Source organism: Pholcus phalangioides, unplaced genomic scaffold, assembly GCF_987345545.1.
Source record: "Pholcus phalangioides strain wild (caught in Gottingen) unplaced genomic scaffold, Ppha-v1.0 ptg000003l_1, whole genome shotgun sequence".
Classification (NCBI taxonomy): domain Eukaryota; kingdom Metazoa; phylum Arthropoda; class Arachnida; order Araneae; family Pholcidae; genus Pholcus; species Pholcus phalangioides.
This window is the reverse complement of record NW_028301596.1, coordinates 48589341-48613784: the sequence shown is the minus strand read 5'-3', so window position 1 is coordinate 48613784 and position 24444 is coordinate 48589341. Positions and strand designations below refer to the sequence as shown.

The 24444-nt window shown below is 43.0% G+C and overlaps 1 protein-coding gene across 1 annotated transcript in view; it reads left to right on the top strand.

Moving 5' to 3' along the window:
- The window catches only part of LOC149088750 (uncharacterized), a 94331-nt gene extending 80890 nt beyond the window's left edge, over window positions 1-13441 (top strand). Inside the window, exons 3-5 of the mRNA XM_089249718.1 lie at window positions 1336-1492; window positions 1585-5949; window positions 12252-13441. Coding sequence (XP_089105844.1) covers window positions 1336-1492; window positions 1585-5949; window positions 12252-12280 — 4551 coding nt within the window. The 3' untranslated portion in view covers window positions 12281-13441. The remainder of the gene's footprint in view (window positions 1-1335; window positions 1493-1584; window positions 5950-12251) is intronic.
- Window positions 13442-24444: the final 11003 nt, after the last annotated feature.

Sequence of the window (24444 nt, the reverse complement as noted above, 5' to 3'; positions counted from 1 at the left end):
TGTCTAACTTTTACCTTAATTGTCTGACCCTGCGTCAGGACCCAGTCACAGTGAGAAGCGGCCTCTAGAGGTGTCGCGAATTTGATCCCCGGTTCGCCCTTGTCAAACTTTGCTGACACAAAGGTGGGACAAGATACGGCGACATGACCACAGAAAAGGGGGGTCAGCGCACCAACCTCTCGATGAGTATTAAAAAACAATCTGCCGTTTGGAATCGGCAATAAATTGTAGGTCCGCGTTCAATTAGCCCTCGTGTTTATGAAAATGGCCGTGGTGCGACAAAAATGATCAAATAAATACAGTGAAATACCCCAACAACGGCCACTAACGGGGCCATAAAAATGTGGGAGTGGCTGTTCCTAGGAAATGACATTTTATTTCTGAAAAAAAAAAAATTGCTATCTATATAACATGTAAAATGATAATACGTTCTGTAATTGATTACGATAATTATATAACTGATTACATCAAAAATATATAATATTATAACATAATCATATAATACTGTAATTGATTAATTCACTGGGCCACTACTAGAGGGTATCGCCTTCTATTGCTGGTCTTTTGCTCTGGCCGGGGGGGGGGGGGTGCAAATTTCACCCTTTAAAGTCGCCTTCAATATTATAAGGGAACGCCAAAGATGCGTGCCTTCCCCGGTTGACCAAGCATCTAGTTGCTGCCCTGTTAATAAATCGAACTGCGCCGTTATTTTGGCATCATCCTAAAATTTAGGCTTGCAGTGCTGAGGTAGAAAACAACAGACGGCGAGAAAAACTGATATGGACCAAGACGGCGTACCAGCAAGAGCAAATACTTAAATCCGTAACTTCTATCGCCCCCCCCCCCCCCCCAGACCTACTTGTTCTTTTTCACTCTTACATGCATAAAGTGCAGGACTGGACGAATTCCAGATGCCAGGTCGCCATGGCAACTAAAAAATTGGTATTGGTGTCTAAAATTTTCTTTGTGTAGTTACTAAACTGCAGACTGAGCAGCACAAATATATGTAATTTATAGCAGCATATGTACCAACATCAGCATGAAAAGGGGCTCACTATGCCCTGGAAAGTCAAAAGAAACGTTAATTTAGACCTTTTTGTCCGTGTAAAAAAATTTTTGGCACCTAAAAATTTTCTTCTGGCGCCTAGATATTTCTGCGAAAGATACATTAATTATATCTGTGGGGTCATTCAAGTATTACGTCAGCATCAGGGGGGGGGGTTCCGGATTTGCTGACTTTTGATGATCTCTTCCTTACGCCACTGAATTACTTTTTTTGCTTGTTCTTCAGTTGTGAGAGGTCATAATATTTAAATGCCGTACAATTTGTTGCAGGCCGAAGCAGCGGTCGGATCACCGATTCCTCCAGAGATGAAAGATACGAGTACGTGTACGTCCGTGGGCACAATAACGGAACCTGATTGTTTGGGCCCATGCGAACCTGGAACGAGCGTCATGCTGGAGGGAATAGTTTGGCAGGAGACCGAAGGAGGTAATAACGTCATTTGCCAACAAAGAGAATCATCGTGAATTGCCACTTGAAACGTGTCACGTTCTCTGAATGCCTTTGTTTTTGTGTTTCAGGTGTACTTGTCGTAAACGTCACATGGCGGGGAAAGACGTATGTCGGCACGCTGTTGGACTGTACGAAGCACGACTGGGCCCCGCCCAGGTTCTGTGAATCTCCGACGAGTGACGTTGACGCGAAGACCACCAAAGGTCGTGGTAAGAGGGGCAGAGGTGCCGCAGCCAACAGCGGCAACAACTGCGGGGACGTCAATGCCTTCGACGCCAGGAACTGTGTCCAGAGCAAGTTGCGCAACGGTAAGGGCAGGAGGACGACGATCAACAGCAACAACTTCACGGTGCCCAGCAGCCCCGCCAAGAACGAGGGCTCGGGTTCCAGCAGCAAGAGAAAAGGGCGGCCGGCCGACCTCGAGATCTCGCAGCAGCAGTCGTCGGCCGACAGCAGCGGCAACAACAGTGGCGGCAGCAGCAGCAACAGCAGCAGCGGAAAGACCCCCAAGCGGAGCAGGATCCAGTCCCGCGGTACCCCGACCCCCTCCGGGGGTTCATCCAACTCGAACTCGTGTGAATTCCCCCAGCCGTCCTCTCCAGTGTTGATCGAATGCCCCGAACCAAACTGCAGCAAGAAGTACAAGCATATCAACGGACTGCGCTACCACCAGCAGCACGCGCATAGCGGGTCCTCAGACGGCAACAAGATGGACGACACTGCCACGGAGGACAGCAAGGACGTCACGAACAGTTCGGACAATGAAGAGAGCGCTCAGGAGAACATAAGTGTGCCACCTAGTCCTGCCATGTCGTTCGCGAATTCGGTCTCCCCTCACCCTGGCACCGCGGCCAGGTTGCCGGCGCTCGCGGGCGCCGTGGCCGAGGGCAGCTCGTCGAGTGCGTCCAGTCTTCCCGCCGAAGAAAGTGGCGACGCCTTCAGCAGCAGTCTGACCCAAGACCTCACCACTCTGGCTTCAGTGGCGGTGAGCGATTCCAGGACTGTTCAGACGACGACGACCAGCACCACCACAAAGTCATGCGTCGGTTCCAGGACGACGACGCCTACCACGACGACGACGACTTCATCTTCAAACGCTGCAGCTTCTCAAGAGCTTCCAGTCATAGTACAAGCGGCTTCTTCCTCGGACGGTGCGAAAATGGCGCCGTCCTCCTCTTCGCCATCGTCATCATCAGTGTTGCAAAGTATATCCTCGTGCGTGTCCTCGTCCTCTGAAATCGTTCATAGCCCCGCCGTTTCGGCGATGGCGATCAATAACTCTGTGATTCATACTTCCTCGGTGTCTTCGGACGCCGCCAATTCTAACTTCGCGTCGTCTACGGCGGTCACCGTCAGCATTCCAACGTCACACGTCATGTTCAATCAGGGTATCGTGGCGGCCGGAGTCAGCAGCGGCATCGCTGCCACCTCAACCGTACCGACGACGACCGTCTCGATGTCCTGCCATAGTTCTGCCGCCGCGGGTTTGCCATCTCCCAGGCCAAACATGGCCCCAGTCAGTAGCACGCCTGCTTCCTACGTTCCCGTCGTGTCGAGCGTGCCTAGCGGCATCGTTTCCCCGGCCTCGAGTCCTTCCGCCGTAATGGGAGCGGTCGTCTCGGACAAGTCGAAATCGAAGCTGCAGATGGACAGCAGGCAACAGGACAAGTACAAGCCGAAATCCCCTGTGGCCACCCCCGCCATCAGACCGATCGTGCCTGCCCCGACTCCGCAGTTGATCGCCTTGTCTTCGAATATCCCGTCGTCTCTTTCCGGACAGGCTGCTGGCAACCATGCCCTCATGACGTCGTCCCTGAAACCCATTCAACCGAAGCCGACTATACTCGGCGAGCCCACGACCGTGAACCCAGCCCTGGAGAGCCTGAAGAAAGAGAAAAGCAAACACAAGAAAAAGAGCAGCAAAGACAAGGACAGGAAACCTGGCACGTCCCCGATGTCTTCCGTGAAAATGGACGAGTGCGATTCGGTGGACGTGAGCCCTTATCCAAGCCTGGAAGCGATGTCAGCTAGTGGACTGCCCCCTGGTGTCATTCCCGGCAGCAACCATGCCTCGATGTCTTCTCTGGACGGCCAAAAAGCTCCACCACCCGGGTCGTTGGACCTAAGCATGGCCGATGACAACATGAACGAAAACATCCAAAGTCCGGCTTACTCCGATATCTCGGATGCGAACGACACTGCTCCGGTTCTCGAGTCGGAGGTGACCTCCGTCAAGGAGAAAGAGGACAAGGTCGGCAAGTCGACACCAGACCCGGCGCAGTCCCCCGCCACGAATATCGGCGCCTACGGGATGTATCCCTTCTACAACCAGCCTCCGTTCCTCCTGCCGTCAGTCTCACCCCAGGGCTCTTCGTCCGCTCCGGGTGGCCAGGCGTCGGTCATAGAAAAGCAAGACCAGAAGAAGCTCGAACAGGAGAGGATAAAAGAAAGCCAAAGGCCCTGGGGCTCCAGCAGCAACTCGGCTAGTGACCTGCGCGGTGAAAGGGGTCCTTCCGTGGCCGAAAGCGAGCCCATCGACAAGAAACCGCTCAGAGAGAACGGCACACCGACCGTAATTGCATCCCCGGCGGCATCGAACCCGTCCTTGCAGGACTACCAGATGCAGCAACCCTATCAATATCCGTACGGGTACGTGCAGGGATACCCGTACGCCGTGGAACAGGGATATCAGCACATGCATCTCCTGGAGTCAGATCCACATTACAAGCAGCAATACAAACAGTACATCGAAGACCAGCACAGGCTCTACAAGGAACAGCAGCAGCAACAACAACAACAACAGCAGCAACAACAGCATCATCACCAGCAGCAGCAACTACAACAGTTGCAACACAGTCACCAGCAGCAGCAGTCTTCTCACCACTCCAGTCATCACCATTCCTCACACCACCAGCAGAATAAGATCCACCATTCTTCGTCGAGCATGATGAAGGACGATCGCCGGGACCAGCAGCAGCAACACAAGGACAGGATGAGCCTCGGCGACAAGATGGGCGGAAGCGGCGCCTACGGAGACCAGCAGCAGCACATGAGCAAGATGCAGCAGCATTCGTCCGTGCAGTTGTCGTCCAAAGACCACGACCCGAGAGATCAGCAAGACGCCGGTGGTCGTCCACCCTCGTTGCCGACCCAGGGCCGCAACTCCGATAACGTGGCGGCGTCCATGCTCAAGGACAAGCAACAGGCCGAGAACCACCAGATGCTCAAGGAGAGCGTTGATCTCAAGTCGCAGATGGAGGACAAGAGCAAGATAAACCAGTTCGAGATGGCGATGATGTTTGAGCGCCACCGCGAGGACATGCGACGGTACTACATGATGCAGGAGAGGATTATCGAGCAGCAGCAGCAGAAGATGGAGCCGGGGTACCATCACCACACGCACCATCACCAGACTATCCAGGCTCACCAGTTCTCCACGCATTCGCTTGCCGCGTCATCCTCGGCCCTGAAGTCGTCGTCGTCGTCGCACAAGGATGACGTGATGGGCCAGGTGTCCGGCCACGTGAAACCCGGACTTTACGAAAGCGGGCGCTCGGGGGCCGTCATGTCACCCGCCAAGTCAGAACACTCCTCCAAGTTTTCGTCGTCTCACCCTCACAACTCTTCTAGTCCCAAGGGCAGCATCAGGGAATCGGCGTCCGTGAGTTCGCAGAAGGAGTACGCCGGTTCGAGCAGCAGGGAGAGCTCGTCCGCAAGGAAGGACGTCATGTCCGCCAAGAGCTCGGACCGGTCGGACGGCGGCTCTAGCCGCGAAGACAAGATCAAGACGGAGAAGATCAAGACCGAATCGAAGCCGGAACCGGAAGGCCAGAAGCCTACAATGGAGACTACGGGCCCTCCACCGCCGCCGACGAACGCCTACGCCTACCTCCATCCCTCTTATTTCCAGCCCCCTCCGCCGCACTTCCCCCACATGCCTTTCGAGCCGGCGCACGCCGTGTACAGGGGTGGACTGAACCCCATGATAATGTCCGCGCCGTCGTACGGCAGTTCACCTTACATGCACCCCCAGCTGAGGTACGTCTCGCCCGGGGCCGGCGAGATCCCCGCGCATGCGCAGCCGTCGGACCCGCTAGTCGGCAAGGGACTGCATCCGCCGGGGCCGCCGAAGGCCCTGGACCTCCTTCACCAGGTGTCTCAGCACTACACCACCCACAAAATACACGAACTCCAGGAGCACGCCCTGATGTCTCCGACTCCTACCTCAACGCCGGTGTCGTCGACGACGCCGTCGACCTCGTCGAGCACGGTCAACTGCAAAGTGTCCTCCTCAGAGACTACCACGACAGTGTCGAAAGTGGAAGCCGCCAATAACAGGGACTCGTCGAGGTCGCCACCGACGCAGCGACACCTACACACTCATCATCACACCCACGTAGGAGTTGGCTATCCGATCTACGACCCTTACGGAGGTAAATATGCATTTTCCCTCATGTTCAATATTTTTCATGTTTCCACTTGATATCGGATCCCCTTGCCCTTCGCTCGTTGACGTACCTCAAGTATCAAGGCCGTGAATACGTATGGGCAACCGGGAGAGTGCCGTGAGTCCCCGAGCTTCACGCGGGACGCCTCCGTTTGAGTCAATTTGAATGTAAAATGTGTCTGGCCTGGATTTTAAATGTGCCCTGATTTTCTTGATTTTTCTCCCGTGACCCCGTCTAGAATATCCCAAGGACCTCAGGGCCCCAGGCTGAGAACACTGGGCAAAACAAGGCCGGTAAAGTGGAAGGAGGGGGGGGGGCGCATGCCTTCTCACCTATGACCGTTTCCAAGGCCATTCTTTTCTAGCCTTCGAAATATGGGTGGCCCCAAAAACTCTAGCCCAAAATATTTCTACGGATTTTTATCCAAACTTTACAGTGTAAATTTCTTTCTTTTCATCTGGTCTATGGAACGCAACAGCCTCGTCTTTACCGCTTCTGCTCGTTCCAGGCGGTGGTGAATTACTAGTGTTGCCACTGTTCTTCCGACCTCTCCAAAGCGACTCTTAAGAGACAATTTGGTCAAAAATGTCCAGATTGACGACTTTTGCAAGCTTTTCACAGGAGTACAATTCCTGTAGGAACGGCGTTCCTCCCCTCCCTCCCGAGCTTTCTTACATTTAAAATTCATTCATTCTATCTTTCTTCTTGGCATTTTACGACCCTTTTTGGCTGAAGAGAAGAATTAAAAATAATTTGTTTGCTGTCACCGCACAGACTAACCGTTTTTAGGTTAAGCAGACATCATACGTTATTTATTTATTTAATACCACGCTACAGAAAACAATCCAATTACAGCAAGGTATGACCGAAACATTGTAAATATAATAAAATCAAACAGAATAGAATGCAATACACAGCTAGGAAACATATAAAATAAAAACAAACACTAGTCAATACCACATAAGTAAAATAAAGGTGTGTATAAAATCACCGGATCAATTAAAAATGAAAATAAATAAAAACACACGAGACGATTGAAAAAATGAATAAACAAAGAAAAACTAAATATTTAACAGTCAAATACAAGAAATCACCATTTAAATATCAAAAAAAAAAAAAAAAATCGCTGATCAATCGGAGAGAAGAAGTTCTTTGAATTTACCAATAGGTGTCGCCAATATATCAAATTCATCGGGTAAACTATTATACAAAATACAAAATCTGTTAATAGCACAAGACAGACCAATCAATGTCCTAAAGCGAGCTGCATAGAATAATTTATTTGACCTTGTGTTGTACCGTGTGACCAAGAATTCAATTTTTGATAAAAGAAAAGAACAATCGGTATTACCATTAAGTAACCGCCAGAAAAATTTCAAAAGAATGAAATTTCTTCTCTTTTGGAGACTGGTAATTAAGAAAATTTGTCGGAGAAAAGTTGTCGAAATTGTAATGTCATATGCTCTAAATTTCTTAAAATACAAATATCGCATAAATGAGTTTTGTATAACTTCAATATCATCAATAGCATTATTGTAATGAGGATTCCAGACAACAGATGCATATTCAATCAAGTTTAGATCGTATTATAGAATTGAAAAGAACAATCATTATATCCAAATTGGTGAAATCTTTAGTTATTCTTTTAAGGCAACCGAGTTTGCGATACGAATTACTACAAATATCGTTAATATGGTCACTAAAGGAAAAATCAGACGTGTAAATTACAGCCAAGTCAGTAGCAGAATATCTTCTCTGTAAAATATCAGTTCCAATATAATAAGAGTATGTGATAGGATTTTTCCTACGGGTGTAAGACATAAATAACAAAGCATTTGTTAATATTCAAGTGTAGATGATTTTCGATACACCAGTGGTAAATGTGGGTTAATTTATCTTGAACAATAGAACAAGATTCAAAATTTACAATAAAGTCAAAAATTTTAAAATCATCAGCAAATAATAAGCAATTATGAATAGCAGCGGCAAAGGTCATTAATAAAAATAAGAACCTTTTATTTATATTATAACCTTTTGCAGCGACAATACAATCCCGAGATATCTCGTGAGACTTGATCTGCTTTATTTCTGTCACCCCGAGATATTTCGTTTTCTAAAACGGTAGAAGCCCGACTGCAGTGGGTGGGGAGTCAAAGCTATTGTTGAACGTTATATAAGGAGCTGCGAGAAATATCGACTTCCTTGAAAGAGCTAAAATATGTGACGAGTTTAAAAATATATTGAAGGATATTTCGAGCGAAATGTTAAAATAAATATCGTTATAGAGGGGAAAATTCATCGTAGTAAAGGATGTCGTTGTATCGAGAGGAGTTTAACGTCAGAACTATTGGCGATTAAAACAACATTTGAAAAAATATCGTTGTAGAGGGATTTATCGTTATATCGAGTAATGTAGCGAAGTTTCGCTGTATTTATATTTTTCTGGTCCACAAATTCTTTTGTTATTCTTTTCCGGTGGGCAAATTATATCTGCCATTGCATTTTAAATCGTCCAACTTTCATAGTTACGATGAGGTTGGGGAAATATCACATAACCTTGTTGGATTAGACTCAGTTTAGATCAGATTTGATTCTTATCTCCATTTATTAATCTGGTGCGTAGTTTCCCATGAGTTTGGGATCCTATGTTGTACCCGTAGCTTCTATCGCCCCCCCCCCCCCCGGACCATTTCATCGCCCACTTTGGAGACTGATCTAGTGTATATCTTCAAGAATATAACTATAAGAATTATTCGTTTAAATAACGCAGAGATGTGAGAATATTATCTCGGAGAACGAGAACATTCTGAGAATATTCTCCTGGATGTAGAAATTGTAGAATAATCGGAATATTCATTTTTCTTTTAAAAAATTGAACCAAAAGTGATTATGTAAGAATAGCTTCCTTCATCAGTTACCTTCATTCTAGGAAGATACAGAACTGTTGTTTTCTGCAATGTACATACACTTAAATTCTGTATCACTCATCTCTTTAAAAGTTGTGCAATATTCAGCCATAGTAGTTTCATTTACATTTTCTTGCTTTCAAACTTTAATATTGTGGGCTACAATTCTTGATGGGAACAGAGAATATTCTCTCTAAGGACTACTAATTACTAGAGAATATTCTTCTCGAAAATAATCGGCATTATTCTCAAGTTATTTATTACTAGCTATAATACCTGGCGCTGCCCGGGTTTTCTTTAATTGCTGGGAGGATTGAAAAAGTGATAAAAACCATTATAGGGGCATATAAGTATTATACACAATACTGGCAGCATTAAAGAAATTGCAAACCATCATATAGGTCTGAAACGCATTGCTGGAAACCGCGGTAACCAAAATAAACAAACAAAGTTATTGTTGAGACTGAGAAATCATTGTTGCCCGACAGTTTTTCGCCCATTCACCCAGGTCTGACAAACTTATAAAGTGGCTTATCGTTCTCAAGTCGGGTCCCGTTTGGTATATATATGCTAAATTTGCGACGCCGATCGATCTAAAATTGTAAATTTGTATGGAGAACACACAAAATCAATTTTATGTATATATAGATAACTAGCTGTAATGCCCTGCGCTGCCCGAGTTTTCTTAATTATTGAGAGAATTGAAAAAGTGACAAAAACCATTACAAAGGCTTGATTTATCGTGCATAATACTGGCAGCATTAAAGAATTGGCACACCATTGTAAAGATTGTACATGTCTGATACGCATTGTTAGGGAACTACGGTAACCTAAGTATACATTCCGAAAGTCATTGCATAGCTGCCAATGCTTCCGGTTTTTTCAGCCTAATTAGCCATGATAGCTAACTAATGTCGGAATCTAATTCTTCCGATTTTTTGTATCTCCCTAGAAGTCTTCAAATTAAGCTTTGTTTGAATGGAAAATATCCCTAAAGTAAATACTGCTTCTCAGTACTTGCAATTTCAGGCTCACCCCGTTTTCTCGGGGAAAATACGGGGAATCACGATTTCAAGTAGGAAAAATCGGTAGTTGTAGCCAAATATGATACCAAAAGCAAGTGAAGTGGCCAATTATAGCTGAAAAAAAAATCGGGCCTGCGAAAAATGCGTCCGGGAAAAACGGGACTTATTTATGGTCATCCATTGAAATTTCAAAAAAGCGTCCAAGTTTTTCCCCTTTTATTTGTTGGACATGTTTTCTTTGATGAATGTGCCATCACGTGATAAACTACAGATTTTTCAAGTCGTTGAATTCGCACCCAAGTCATTGCTGAGGCCGAGAAACCATTGTTGCCCGTCGGTTTTTCGCCCATTTCGGGCACTTGCCCAGCCCTGATGAACTTTTAAAGTAGCCTACGGTTTATAAAATCCCAGTCCTGCTTGGTATATATGAGATGTTATTACATACACTGAAGAGCCAAAAAAAAAACTGGTATACCTGCCTAATATCGTGTAGGGCTCCCGCGACTCCGCAGAAGTGCCGCAACACGACGTGGCATGGACTCGACTAATGTCTGAAGTAGTGCTGGAGGTAATTGACACCATGAATCCGTAGAAGTAAGAGGGGGTGGAGATCTCTTCTGAACAGCACGTTGCAAGGCATCCCAGATATGTTCAATAATGTTCATGTCTGGGGATTTAGGTGGCCAGCGGAAGTGTCTAAAGTCAGAAGAGTGTTCCTGGAGCCACTTTGTAGCGATTCTGGGCGTGTGGGGTGTCGCATTGTCCTGCTGAAATTGTCCAAGTCCGTCGGAATGCACAATGGACATGAATGGGTGCAGGTGATCAGACAGGATGCTTACGTACGTGTCACCTGTCAGAGTCGTATCTAGACGTATCAGGGGGTCCCATATCACGCCAACTGCACACGCCCCATACCATCACAGAGCCTCCACCAGCTTGAGCAGTCCCCTGTTGACATGTAGGGTTCATGGATTCATGAGGTTGTCTCCATACCCGTACGCGTCCATCAGCTCGAAGCAATTGGAACCGAGACTCGTCAGACCAGGCAACGTGTTTCCAGTCCTCAACAGTCCAATGTCGGTGTTGTCGGGCCCAGGCGAGGCGCAAAGCTTTGTTGATGAGCCCAGCATTGAAATCTGCAGCAATTTGCGGAAGGGTTGCACGTCTGTCACGTTTAATGATTCTCGTCAGTCCCGTTCTTGCATGATCTTTTTCCGGCCGCAGCGATGTCGTAGATTTAATTTTTTACCGGATTCCCGATATTCACGGTACACTCGTGAAATGGTCGTATGTGAAAATCCAAATTTCATCGCTACCTCGGAGATGCTATGTCCCATCTCTCGTGCGCCGACTATAACGCCACGTTCAAACTCACATAAATCTCGATAACCTGCCATTGTAGCAGCAGTAACCGATCTAACAACTTTGCCAGACACTTGTTGTGTTATATAGGCGTTGCCGACCGCAGCGCCGTACTCTGATTGGTTCCATATCTCTTTATTCGCATACGCATGCGTGCACCAGTTTTTTTGGCTCTTTAGTTTATATTTTCTTTAGAATACCCTCTGGAAGGACTTCTACACAACTGGAGAATATTCTCAAGGATTAGAGTGACATAGGTGGCTTTTTTCCTCAGCCCGAGATATCAAGGAAACAGTTATTTTCCGGATGTTATGCTGAGGTGAACTCGGAAAGTTTCCTTGATATCTCGGGCTGAGAAAAAAACCACATATCTCGCTTTAAACCGTCCCACCCGGGGGCCATTTCCTGAAGTTATGAGAGGCTACTAATGCCTCTACTACAGCGCCTCACGCCACAGGGCGTGAAATAAGGAAGGCAGGATCATGTCTCCAGTGGTGTAGATGGTAGCATGCTTGTGTGCCCGGTATGCAAGAGGGCCTGTGTTCGAGTCCCGGCGGAGACGTGATGACTTTTCTTCCCGAGTTCACCTCAGCATAACATCCGGAAAATAACTGTTTCCTTGATTCGCAATGATATTTTATATATAACTATATTACAAATAAGGGGCCGTTCATGTATTACGTCATCATCGATGGGGGTGAGGGGTTTCCGATTTGCTGACCTTTGATGAGGGGAGGGGGGGTGTTTGGATAATGCTTACGTCAGCAACCACCCTTTATGAAAATATGAGTTAGGATTCAGAGGGGGCAGGCAATTCTGCTGACGGGGGGAGGGGTCAAAAATGGCTAAAAATTTGCTGACGCAATACTTGAACGGCCCCTAACAGGAGAATATTCCCATCAAGAACTCGTAAGAAACATTCTCAACTTATTTATACTATACAAATTCCTCCGGAGAATATTCTCTTAAAGTTATTCTTCTCTTCTTTTTTCAGCACCAGTAGCTCAGAGGCCTTTCACGTGATGTGATCGAATGTAATGAAGGACTCGAAAATGTAATGCAACAAACCCCTCTCTTCGTCATAATTTTTTAAGTTGCTGCAACAACAACAACCATGTGATACAACAGACAAGAATAGAACTTTCGAGAAAATCCATGTGGTGAAACATTTTTTTTTTTCTCCTTTTTTTTTTATCTTTTTCCGAAGATGTTTGTCCACGATGATGTGTAAAACGCCTATATATATATATTATATATATATAGATATTGTAATATAGTATACATATATATAAATAGTGTTGAGAGCACGCGGCCTTCTCGTTCATTAAAAGCAGAGGAGGGGATTTAAATATATAAATATATTCATTATATACATAATGTAAAACGCGAGCACTATTGTAATTTATTGTGTGTAGAGAGAGAAAAAACGTTTTTTGTCCCGTTTTTTTTTTTTTCCGGTTTTTCGGGGGAAAATTTCGATCTTTTTTCCCCAATTTTTGATGCTTATTATTTTTGTTTCTGTGTGTTTTAAGAGAAAAGGAAATTGCATTGTTATAACAATAATTAATATTTTTTTTTTTGGAGGGAAAATTGTTGAAATAGATGTTTAAAAATCAATTTTACACATGTTTAGTGTGTGTGTGGGTGTAAAAAAAAAAATGCAAAAAAAATTTTTAACACACGGTCTTCTCTCTATATATATATATATATATATCTCATATTCTCGCTAGTCTGTGATAAGCAATGTACTTTTTTTAATTATTATTATTATTATTATCAATTATCATTATATTTGCATATCGTGTGTTTTACCATAGGTAGGGCATTTTTCCGTTTTTTTTTTTTAAGATATGATTTTGTGGCTTTTGTGTTTTTTTTTTCTTTCTTTTCTTGTATAAATGTATCTGGAGACCTAATGTTTTCGTCTTTTTTAGTTTCCATGAGGATTTGATGTAATAATAATGAGAATTATGTGTGTTGTAAAGGAATAATAATGAGTCGGAAGAGTGATTATTATTTTTTGAGTCGTTGGAATTATGTTATGGCCAATATTTGGTCGCGTTTTTTTTTTGTTTTTTTTAATGTACAACTTGTATGGCAAAAATAAGAAATAATGTATGTATGTGCGTCTTTTTTTCCCTCCCCCCCTTGCGTTGTAAAGAAATAAAAGTTATTGAAATTTCATTTAAATTTTGGTGTGATTTTTTTTTTTCAAATAAAATTTACTTTCACAAGAAAATTTTGATGCAATTTTTAGGATCTACATCTCGGGGCTTGACAAATCTTATTCGCTATGGCGGTTAAATAAGATCATAGTTGACGCCTAAAATTTTTCCATGTGTGATGACTGAATTGCATGCAATCTGACGAAAAAACGCAGTTTTCAGAGTTCATGTAAATGTTTCCATCAACATGGAAGAAAGGGCCCCCACAGAAAAGCCTGAAGAAATTAATTTGTCCCTTTTGTTTTTGGAAATACTCTTGGAAGAAATATCTTTGGGGCTCCCAGGAAATTTGGTTGGTGCCTTACTTATTCTTCGATTTGTCGAGTGTGAATTTCAAGCAGAGCCGCCCTCCGGGATGTGCGGTCACACAGCCCCGCATCTGCCGTAACAATAATTTCATAAATTCTGAATTTCGTCAAGAAACAAAATTCTGGAATTACAGTACTACTTTCATAAATTCTAAATTTCCACCATATCTGGAATCGGTTTTTTTAGTATATTCTGAATTTTCATCAATTCTGAAACTATTTCATTTATCGGAATTTTCATCAATTCTGAATTTTCACCAATTCTAAAAATATTCTGGAATCATTTCTTTCATATGTTCGGAATTTTTATGGATGCTGGTATTATTTCTTGCATTTATTCCGAATTTTTGATTTCCCTCTTCCCATAGTCCGGGATTACACTGAAAGTTTGATTAAAGTCCTTTTATAAAACTATAAAAATTGCAGCCAATATATATGACTATTGGTTGATTGCGCTAATGTAACCGGTACGATTATTGGTTGCATTTTTCAAGTTTTATAAAAGAATTTTTATAGTGTAATCCCGGCCATATATGGCTAAGGGTCCCCGTGTGTGGCGAGGGCGGCTTTGATTTCAAGACACTGACATCTCTAGGAGGTAATGGGCTACAGCCCTGGGACTTGCTGATTCTCATCATTTTTAGTTTTATCGCTATAAATTTCTCTATAGAGGGGGGCCCCACCAAAGAATCTAGCCTATGGGCTCTACTCCAAGATATGGGGCCATGGCTTGTCCGAGTGCATTACTCTAGATCCGAGGTTCCCAAAATTTTTGTTCCATCTACCCCCTTCAGAATATTTTGTCAATCATCGCCTCCTAACTCAAGCTAACCCATAGGTTCTACCACTCCCTGGACCTTTCTATTGCCCCCAAGGAGATAATATTGCCCACTTTGGGAAACAATACTCTAGATCGGAGGTCTTCAATCTTTTTCTAGTCACGAGCACTGATTATCCATCATCAAAAGAAGAGCACCCTTTTCGGCAAGTTCGACATAGAGTGCATGATATCGGGATGATTTCAATCCTAGAACGATATATTTAATTGGAACGTTGATCAAGTGCTCGCGAGCACGAAGTCGGGCACCCTGGGTGCTTCAGGGAGCACGGTGGTGCTCGCGAGCAAAGGGTTGAAGATGCCTGCTCTAGATAGATTCGCTTATCAGTAATTTCTTTGACGAAATACCGCGCACAGTTGTTTTTTTGTTTAACCATACACCTCTTGCGGATAAGTTCTGCCATTCATGGAAGGGAGCTTTATAAAGCTGTAATCCTTACTATATGGGGGAGGCAACACAGTTACATGGGATGGTTTTATTACAAAGGTAAAAGTGACAAGTCTTCCAAATAACCTTGTGAATAATCAAAAATATTCTACAAGTTCCAACTACTGGATGAACGGTAGTTCTTGACAAAAAAAGAAAAATTGATTCTTATAACCGATGACTTTTTCCTACGTTAAAACAGCATTTGGTTTTCCATTTTGCCGATTTGATTCTTATAAGCGATGGCTACCGCATTTTTGAAACTAATTTGGCATGGTTTCGTCTGTCATACGCCACTGCTCAAACTTAAATTAATGCCACTTGGCACATAGATTTGGTTGTAAAATAAAGAATAATACGCCACTGCCCAATTCCCATTTCCCACAAAATTATATTCAGCTCCCATAAAGGAAAGAGAAGACGCCAACCTTGACACAAATATGGCAGACATCGAGTAAATGCAAACGCCATCAATTCCAGACTTTAACGTTGTTTATTAGGAAGTGTGTGTGTGTGTTTTCTTTTCTTTTGACATGTGCCAATCACCTCTGTTATTGCTTCATTTTTTTCCGCCATATTTTATTTTTCTTGTTACTTAATGATGACTACATTTTCGATTTATTATTTAGAAGGGAGCAAGAAACATAATAAACATTTTGAGGAGCTTCTGATTGGTTATTATGAAGGAAAAAGTGTTGCTATCCTTGATTACAAGTTATGAAACGGATGCGTCATATCTTGGGATTGGCAGATGCCAAGGCAGAGACAATAGTGGCCATTAATTACTTTGTATTCCCTTAAGAGACTATCATGGTTTCGTTTTTTTATTCCTCGAACTATTGATGGGAAATATTCATTATATTCTTTGATTGTGCCCTTATGAAACTTGGAAGCCTTGTTAGTTTCCTTGTATTGTCTCGAGTCAGCCCGGGGAAGTTCTCAGGTTGACCTGGAAGGCTACTGGGATTCTGAAGACCGTCTGTGAGTGATGATCCCAGGGCATAGCTGCCAAGTCGATTTTCCAGGAGACTCCCGAATTTCTAATTAATCTTCTGGACTTACGAAAAATGCTTATATCTCCCGAATTCCGACCGTGATTGTAAAAAATCCCTACATTTCGGGGGGGGGGGGGGAATTTATTCTCAAAGAATTTACCCGAAAAAAAGACTTGCTTTTGTTTTTGATCCGTGAAATGATGTCGCAAGCATTGTGTAAGTAAATTGTTGCTATTGTATCAAATCACAAAAAATAGAATGAATTTTCTTTTGCGGAGAAAAACAAAATTCGCCAATCAGCCAACATCCAAAATTTGCCTGACCGCGTGTATCTGCTTTGACTATATGCTCCGTAGAATCTGTACGTCCCGTTTCGCGCCCGATGGATATTTTTTGGCTGGCGGAATTTGATTTTTTGAGAGTAATAATGACAGGCAACTTAACCTGGTTGGCCATGATTGGCGACGGCTTGCACGATGTCACGTTTTTGCGGAGGGGGGGGGGGGTACCCTATAATTTCACTTTTACCAAAGAAAAATCCCTTCAATGCTTTCAAAAGATCCCTCTTATATTTATTTTTGTACGGAATTCGGATCCCTGCGAAAACCTCCCGAATTCTCATTGTCCAAAGCTGGCAGCTATGCCAGGGCAATTTTGTTGAGTTTCGGGACCACTGTTTAAAATAGGGGGTGCGCAACAGAAGCCGTTAATTCTCAAAAGGCATAGTGATACGATTGGCTGGTGATGATGCAACGAAAATGAATGGGTTGCCGGCTTTTGCTTGGCGCCAACGTATTACCTGGCTACGTTTAACGATATATTACTTAATTTAATGTTACATAGGACTCGCAACTGCAATTGGTGTAGTGGCTAACGTAAGAGGCTCTAGTCATTGAAAGTTGTGGGTTTGAATCCCCTTCAGATCAGCTGTTGCTTCCCCCCCCCCCATCTTCTTTTCTTTATCTCTTAAATTAATTTTAATTGTTCTGGTTCTGATCTTTCAAATTGGAACTTCGGAACATTTCCGGCCGCAGTATAGTTTTGCCCGTGGCCGGTTTTTGGAACATTCTGTTTGAACTTATCAGTTTTGCCATGTTCCTGGTGAAAACATAGTTGATAATTTCAGTCCGGGGGCAGGGCCCCCCCCCCCCCTATAACGGCCGGAGGAGCGAAGTGACATCCGAAAGCTCTGCAATCAAATCGGCAAAACAAAGTACAAACTATTTCAACATAGGAAAATCATCGATTATAAGAATCGGATTTCCGCTCATAAGAATCAAACAAAAAATGTTTTTCCCAAAAAACTGCCCCCGTTCATCATAGTAGTGGGAATGAACTTATAGAATATTTTTGGTTATTTTCACAAGATTATATTTGGAGGACTACTTATTGTCACTTTTACCTTTGTAGTAAAACAAACCCATATTGACTGTTGACTCCCCCCCCCCCCCCCCCAAAACGGTACAAATTACAGCTTTCTAGTGAAGTGAGCTTCCTTCCACGAATGACAAAACTCATCCGCAAGAGATTTATGGCTAAAAAACAAAATGGTGGTCATTTTTGTCGCACCACTGTCATTTTCTGCACACGAGGGCTAATTAGACCGGGACCTACAATTTATTGCTGATTCCGAACGGCAGCCTTTTTTTATACTCACCGAAAGGTTGGTACGTTAAACCCTCGGTCCGGGACTCCTTGAGGTAACACGTGGCCATGTCGACAAAAATGGTGGTCTTTTGTGAAAGAAGTTGCTGATGAGGAATCTATCTAGAGCAGTGTTCTTTCTATCGCACCCCTGGGAGCGATAGAAAGGTCCAGAGAGTGGTGGAAGCTACGGGTATAAAATTAGGATCCTATGGGTTGTCTTGAGTTGTGGAGGAAGGCGATGATAAAAACAATATTTTGAAGAAGTGGGCGATGGAACAAAAACTTCCGGAAACTTTGATCTAGATTTATGTTCTCGGTGAATAGTCATGCCCCCCCCCCCCCACATCCCCTGGAGCAGAGCCCCCAGACTGGAATCTTTGGTGAGTCCCCGGGCTAGACATTTCAAGGGTCCCTCTATAGTGAATTTAAAACGTGAAAAAAATAAATAAATGATGAGATATATTATTCATCCCTGGTCCCAAAGCTGGAGCCCTGTCAGCCCCACCCTTGAGAGAGTTTGTGCGTGTGTGGAGGGGGCTACACGACAACTGTGCAGTAGTGGTACATTTTAGTTAGTCTACATGGACAATCAGAGTGATGTCTAAGGACAACGATATGCTACAGATGTTTAGACTAATGTGTAAAATTTTAGAAATTAAAATATTCAATAAGAAATTTTAATAATGTTTTTCGCTTTTTACTTTAAAAGCATTATAATCTTGCCCGAAGGCCCCCCCCCCTCCACCCGCGCACTCGAGTGGTAACAGGAAGAGTAACAGCAAAAAAAATTCCAGATATAAGAATCAACCGCTTATAAGAATCAAAATCGCAGAACAAAACGTGATTCTTATAAACGGCGGCTACTGTATAGGTAGTACAAGGCTAGACAAATCGCAAATAACTCTAGGCACCAGAAAAAAATTTTAAGAGCCAAAAAAAATTTTTACCTGAGGGCAATAAAATAGGGCTATGCCCTAAAAATTATTAGGGCATAGTGACCCTCTCTCATGTTGACAGAGATATGCTGCTACAAATTCTGAACATTTTGAGCTTCTCTCAGCCTGCAATTTAATGACTGCACAAAGAAAATTTCAAGTACCAATACCAATTTTTTAGTCGCCATAGCGACCTGGATTTGGCGAGCCCTGATCTAGTACATTTAATAATGTAAACTTTTTTTACACGCTGTCGAGCCATGTAAAAATATCGATCGAGTTCAATAATGTCAAGAATTTTAATATATTTTTTGTCATCGGGCCAAATAAATACGAGCCAATTAAGCTTGCCAATTAATTGATTGGCCTCTTCATTAGCAGATTTCTCATTGACACTAGTTATACTGATCGATTCTACGGAGGTGAATTCTATTCGGAAATCCCATTATCTTTGATGATGATGCCCATTTTTGATGATTGCTATCTCGAAGGCGTTTTGCAGGTTTCACCGTCCTGTATGTAATTATAGGCACTTTTTCGGAGGCGTCTATACATCATAATTTGCATCACGTCTAATTATTCACCGAGTGATCAGGCACAATTTCCGCCTGCCTGCGTAATAGCAGAACCGTCTCCTCTTCACAAATGAACCCTTTCTTTTGCGTTTGTTTCATGGACGTTTGAAAGAAGTTTCGCTAAATTTTTATTGACGAGGTTTTAATTGGATTTCATCAAGCCTAACGACAGAAATTTTCGAAAGCCAATTCTATTCTGTAACCAACAACGTGTATCTCTTAGTGCCAAAACCCAAAATCGATGTCCGGCTCAGTTGGCCCGGCCAATGTCCGAATTTCGAGCCTTGGCTGGGCTTTGGATGGCCCCTATATATATATCAATCCTTTCTTAATCCCCTATGATATCGATATTCCGGTTCCTTTGATCGTTAGGGGGGTTGCCATAGCTAACCATAGTTATAAATGGCCATAATTATCACAAAAATAAAATTCTCTCACAACGTGGCGATGACCCCGATTTATAAGGATCGATTTATAGGGATATATAGGGACCTGGCAAAGAGACCAGCGAAAGCCCGAAATTTGGGCATTGACTGGGTCAACTGGATTGGCTGATTACGGGCTTTGGCAGTAACGTAAACGCTAACCTACGTGTGCTGTCATGAAACTCATATAAACATGCAGTCTTAAGTTAACGGCGCCAATTAACGCCAAATCAAATGATTAGCGTATTTATTACGACAACGATCAATCCAAACGGAACGGCTGGCACGTCTAACGTCACTAATTATTGCCAATTTGAAAGACTGGCGTACTACTAACGCCACCACTACAAATCTATGACTTATTAATGGCACCAATTCACGCCAGATCAAATGCTGGCGTATCAATACGACACCAAACAGAACTTTGTAGTAGGCATTATTAACGACTGGCACCAATTAACGCCAATTTGAATGGCTGATGTTCTATCAAGGGCACCACTACAAATCAAACGATTAATGTGTATTATTTATTAATGGTGCCAACTAACGCCAAATCAAATGGCTAGTGTATTTTTAACGACACCAACAGAAATCCAAATGAAATAACTGGCATTTTATTAATGTCACAAATAAAATGGCTGACGTATTACTAACGGCACCAATCGACTCCAAATCAAATACAACGATATTTTAAACCTTATTTGAAAGACTATCAACGACAAGTCAGTACAAATGGCATCGATATCCGCAAAATCGAATGAGGGGGCCATTCAAGTATTACGTAAGCAGATTTTTAGCCGATTTCGACCCCCCCCCCCTTGTCAGCAAAACACTGACCCCCCCCCCCCTTATGGGTGGACATACGGGGGGGGGGGGGGAGGCATTGCTCCCCCAGCATCAAAAGTGAAGTAGACTGATCTAATGCATATATGTATAGATGAATCGACATCATCATCATCTTGCCCCCCCCAGCAATAATGACCATGCCCCCCCCCAGACCTCCAAGTCTATCTCCGCCTATGACCCCCCCCCCCTTCCCTTATCAGCAAAATTTCGTCAGCAGCTTAGAATATTTCAGATCTTCAAAAAGGGTGGTCGATGACGTAAGCAACCTTCAACCCCCCCCCCCCCCCACCCTTGTCATTAAAAGTCAGCAAATCCAAAAAAACCCTCCGCCCCCCCTCGATGCTGACGTAATATTTGAATGACCCCTGACTAGTGTGCTATCAACGGCACCAATTAACGCCAAATTAAATGCAGCTGACGTGCTATACAGGGCGCCTTCTATAAATTTTAATGCAGCATTTATATCTCATCAACCGTTCAGCGTAGAGGTATGATTCCAACTTAAAAAATGCTTAAGATGTGTTTCAGGTATAGGGAATCAATCAGACTGTATAAAAATTTTTATTTTGTACTTTTGTGACACTTTATTTTTACTCTTATAACCGGTGCAAGGTGATGAATTCTGTGAACACGTTTCGAACATTTTTTAAATTGGTACCCCTACCTCTACGACGAACGGTTGATGAGATAAAGGCCGCATCAGCACTTACAGGACACCCTGTACGCAAACGGCATCAAAAAATACCCGCAAAATCAATCAACTGGCATTTTATTAATGCGAATTGGAGTGGCTGGCGCAGTACCAACAACACCAATTAACGCCAAATCACACACGACTCCCATAATTTTTAAGTCATCCCCAAACACATTCCGCCATTTCCTCCTCCTCTAACCAGTGGTGTCGGAGCCGGGAGGTGTCGTGGTCGCTCAAGCACCCACGGTAATTTGTGGGATGGATCGAGAATTGATTCAGAAATTAAAATTTCCGATATAAAACTAAAGACGAGCACCCACAGTTTCGAAACACTTCCGACGCCCCCTGCCTCTAACGGAGCATTAACGAAAGCGGGAAGTTTATATTCTATTCTCAGAGCCTCGATAATTCGACGTTTTAAGTTCGAAAAATATGATCATCTTCTAGAGCAGTGATTCCCAACGTGGGCGTTCACACCCCCTTGGGGGCGATGGAATGGTTCAGGGGGGCGGTAGAAGCTACGGACATAACATAGATTCCTATGAGTTAGATTGTGTTGGGGGGCGATGATAGAAAAAAAATTTTGAAGAAGGGGGCGATGTAGGACAAAAAAAAGGGAAACTGCTCCAGAGAATGCGATATTTCAAAAAAAAAACAAAAATAAAAAACAATTACAGTCAAATCTCGTTAGTACATCACCCGGTTAACGCGTCACTCCGCTTACCGGGTCACTTTTTGGAAGTCCCAATTGTCCTCAGGCAGGAATTGGCACAGCTATGTCTTACTCCGTTTAAAGAGTCACTTCGCTTACTAAGTCATATTTTTGCTCTCCCAAGAGTTGCTCATTAACGAGGTTTGACTGTATATAAAGAACAATACACATTGTTGCTCAATTCAAATTTTCAAAATAACGAGAATTTAGCCTCGGTTCTCGGGGAGCAGGTAAAACAGGGAGGGGGGTTTCGCCCATGGACGGTAATGTTGGCTATTTACTTGCAAAGAAGTAGTTTTTCCGAGATAGTCATATAGAGAGGATTATTATCCGCTCGACTAAGTATATTAACTATTACGATGCCTAGTGTAGGATGTTGTTCGGCCGTAAATGCAAGTTTTCCCGTGAGACGATGGTTGCCATGAACCAACATCGCAATTTTGGCGTTTTGCTTTTTCTTTTCCTATTTGATAGGACGCTTTTAACACTCCGAGCACGAACCTCTTTTTTTTGGAAAGAAGTTGAGAAAATCGTCTATTTCGCCATCCACGAGTCTCTTGGAAGATAAGATTTGGCTTCTCCTTCGAGAGAGAAATAACAAGAGAATGCTATTGAAAAAAATAGCCCCCGAGAAAAATCTGCCCACGATCTTCTCTCTTCTTGTTTTTTAAACGAAGTTCAAAACCTCAGAGATGTCGTTATACTCTATGAATATTAATGAGATGGTAAAATGATCGAGTCGGGAGAAAATTCCACGATATGATTGATGTGGTGGTCAGTATGGAAGTATCATTGGTGTAGTAAAGGCCAGTACCTTCGAAAAAGTAATTGACTTTTTGAGCGAGCAGTATTAAATTGGAAAGAAAAATGCCATGAATTTGTAATCTATTCATATAGTCATCTCCAACCTGTTGCTCGCGAGCACCATGGTGCTCTCCGAACCCCCTAAAGTATTCTACGCTCGTGTCTGATTTCGTGCTCGCGAGCACTTGGTCAAAGCTTCAATTATACACCCTGTGAAAAAATTGCATCCAAGAATTACAATTACCGTATATACTCGTGTATAAGCCGAGTTTTTTTGTGGAAAAATTCGTTCCTCAAGTGGGGGCTCGGCTTATACTCGGGTCAGTTTTTGATGAGAAAATTTCGACCCCACAATCAGTGGTCATTTTTGTAGCAGTGTTCAAGAAACCGACATTATTGGTATTGGATATGTTCAAAACCCCGATAATGTCAAAGAAATCGAAAACATCATTGGCTTTGATACCAGGTGGGCTAATGTCGATTGTAAAGCCTTATGTGAGCATCAACAAGTCTTTCAAAGACTATTTGAAGAATTTGTGGATCGAATGGATGAGTTCCGATGATAAAGAAACTACAAAAAGTGGTGCCTTGAAGAAACCTGACATTGGCCTATTGTGCCAATGGATACATGAGGCGTGGAATTCTGTTTCCACCGAAATTATCATCCGATCCTTCAAAAAGTGTTGCATCAGCAATGCGATGGATGGAACGGAAGATGATATCCTCTTTGAAAGGGACAATATCGATGAGACAGCCCAGATGAAGATAAAAACAAAGATGCCGCACCCCCTATGATGATCTGATGGATTACCATGAGCTTGGAGACTCAGAAGAAACGGATTAAAAAGTTTGAATCGTTTCCTATTGTAAATTTCCGCAAACTATTAATTTTGCATGAAAATATAAGAATTTTTTTCTCTGAAATGTGTGTGTGCATAGATTTTTTGGGGTCGGCTTATACACGGGTTTTCAATTCATTGCGATTTTGGTGGTCCTGAAGTAGGGGGGTCGGCTTATACACGAGTATATACGGTATACAGATTTCACGCATACTTATGTCAAAGTTTCCGTGAAGGTGCTCTTAGTTTGATGATGGGCATAGCCAGTGCTCGCGACTCAATAAAGGTTGAAGACCCCTGATATATGACGTAAATAAGTACTCCATCCGGGCACGGCCCAAGGGCCTCAAGTGAAGAGGGGCCTCAGAAAAATGAGAAGTAGTTGAATTTTTCGAGAATTTGCCTGTTAGGGGCTCAGAAAAATCACTTGACCCGGGGTGCCCATGATGCTCTAAAAGACGGCCCTGCTCTTAACGAACATCCCTCAGATGCGGTCTCACCCCTCTTTTACGGTCAAATTTATAATTTTTCCTTGTATAATGAAAGTATGCGTTTCAAACCTCCTGATTAACAGTCTCCCCCTCTTTTACAGACGAATTTTTTGACGAAAACTATTCAGAAATATTGAGAATTGTGAATATATTTATCATAAAAGTTATAAATACAGCAGGCCCATCATATATATTATAAAAAGAATTTCAATATTTTTGAAAAAAATCAAAAACTATAAAATATTAGAAATAATGTTAAATGTCAAAAATTTAAAATGCTAAAAAATAATAAAATATTTCAAAAATTTTAAAAATTGAATTCATTTAAATATATTAAAAAAAGTTGAAAATATTTGAAAAAATTGTCATTAAAAAAAATATTCAAAGGAATAAAAAATTATGAATTATTTAAAATTACTTTTCATG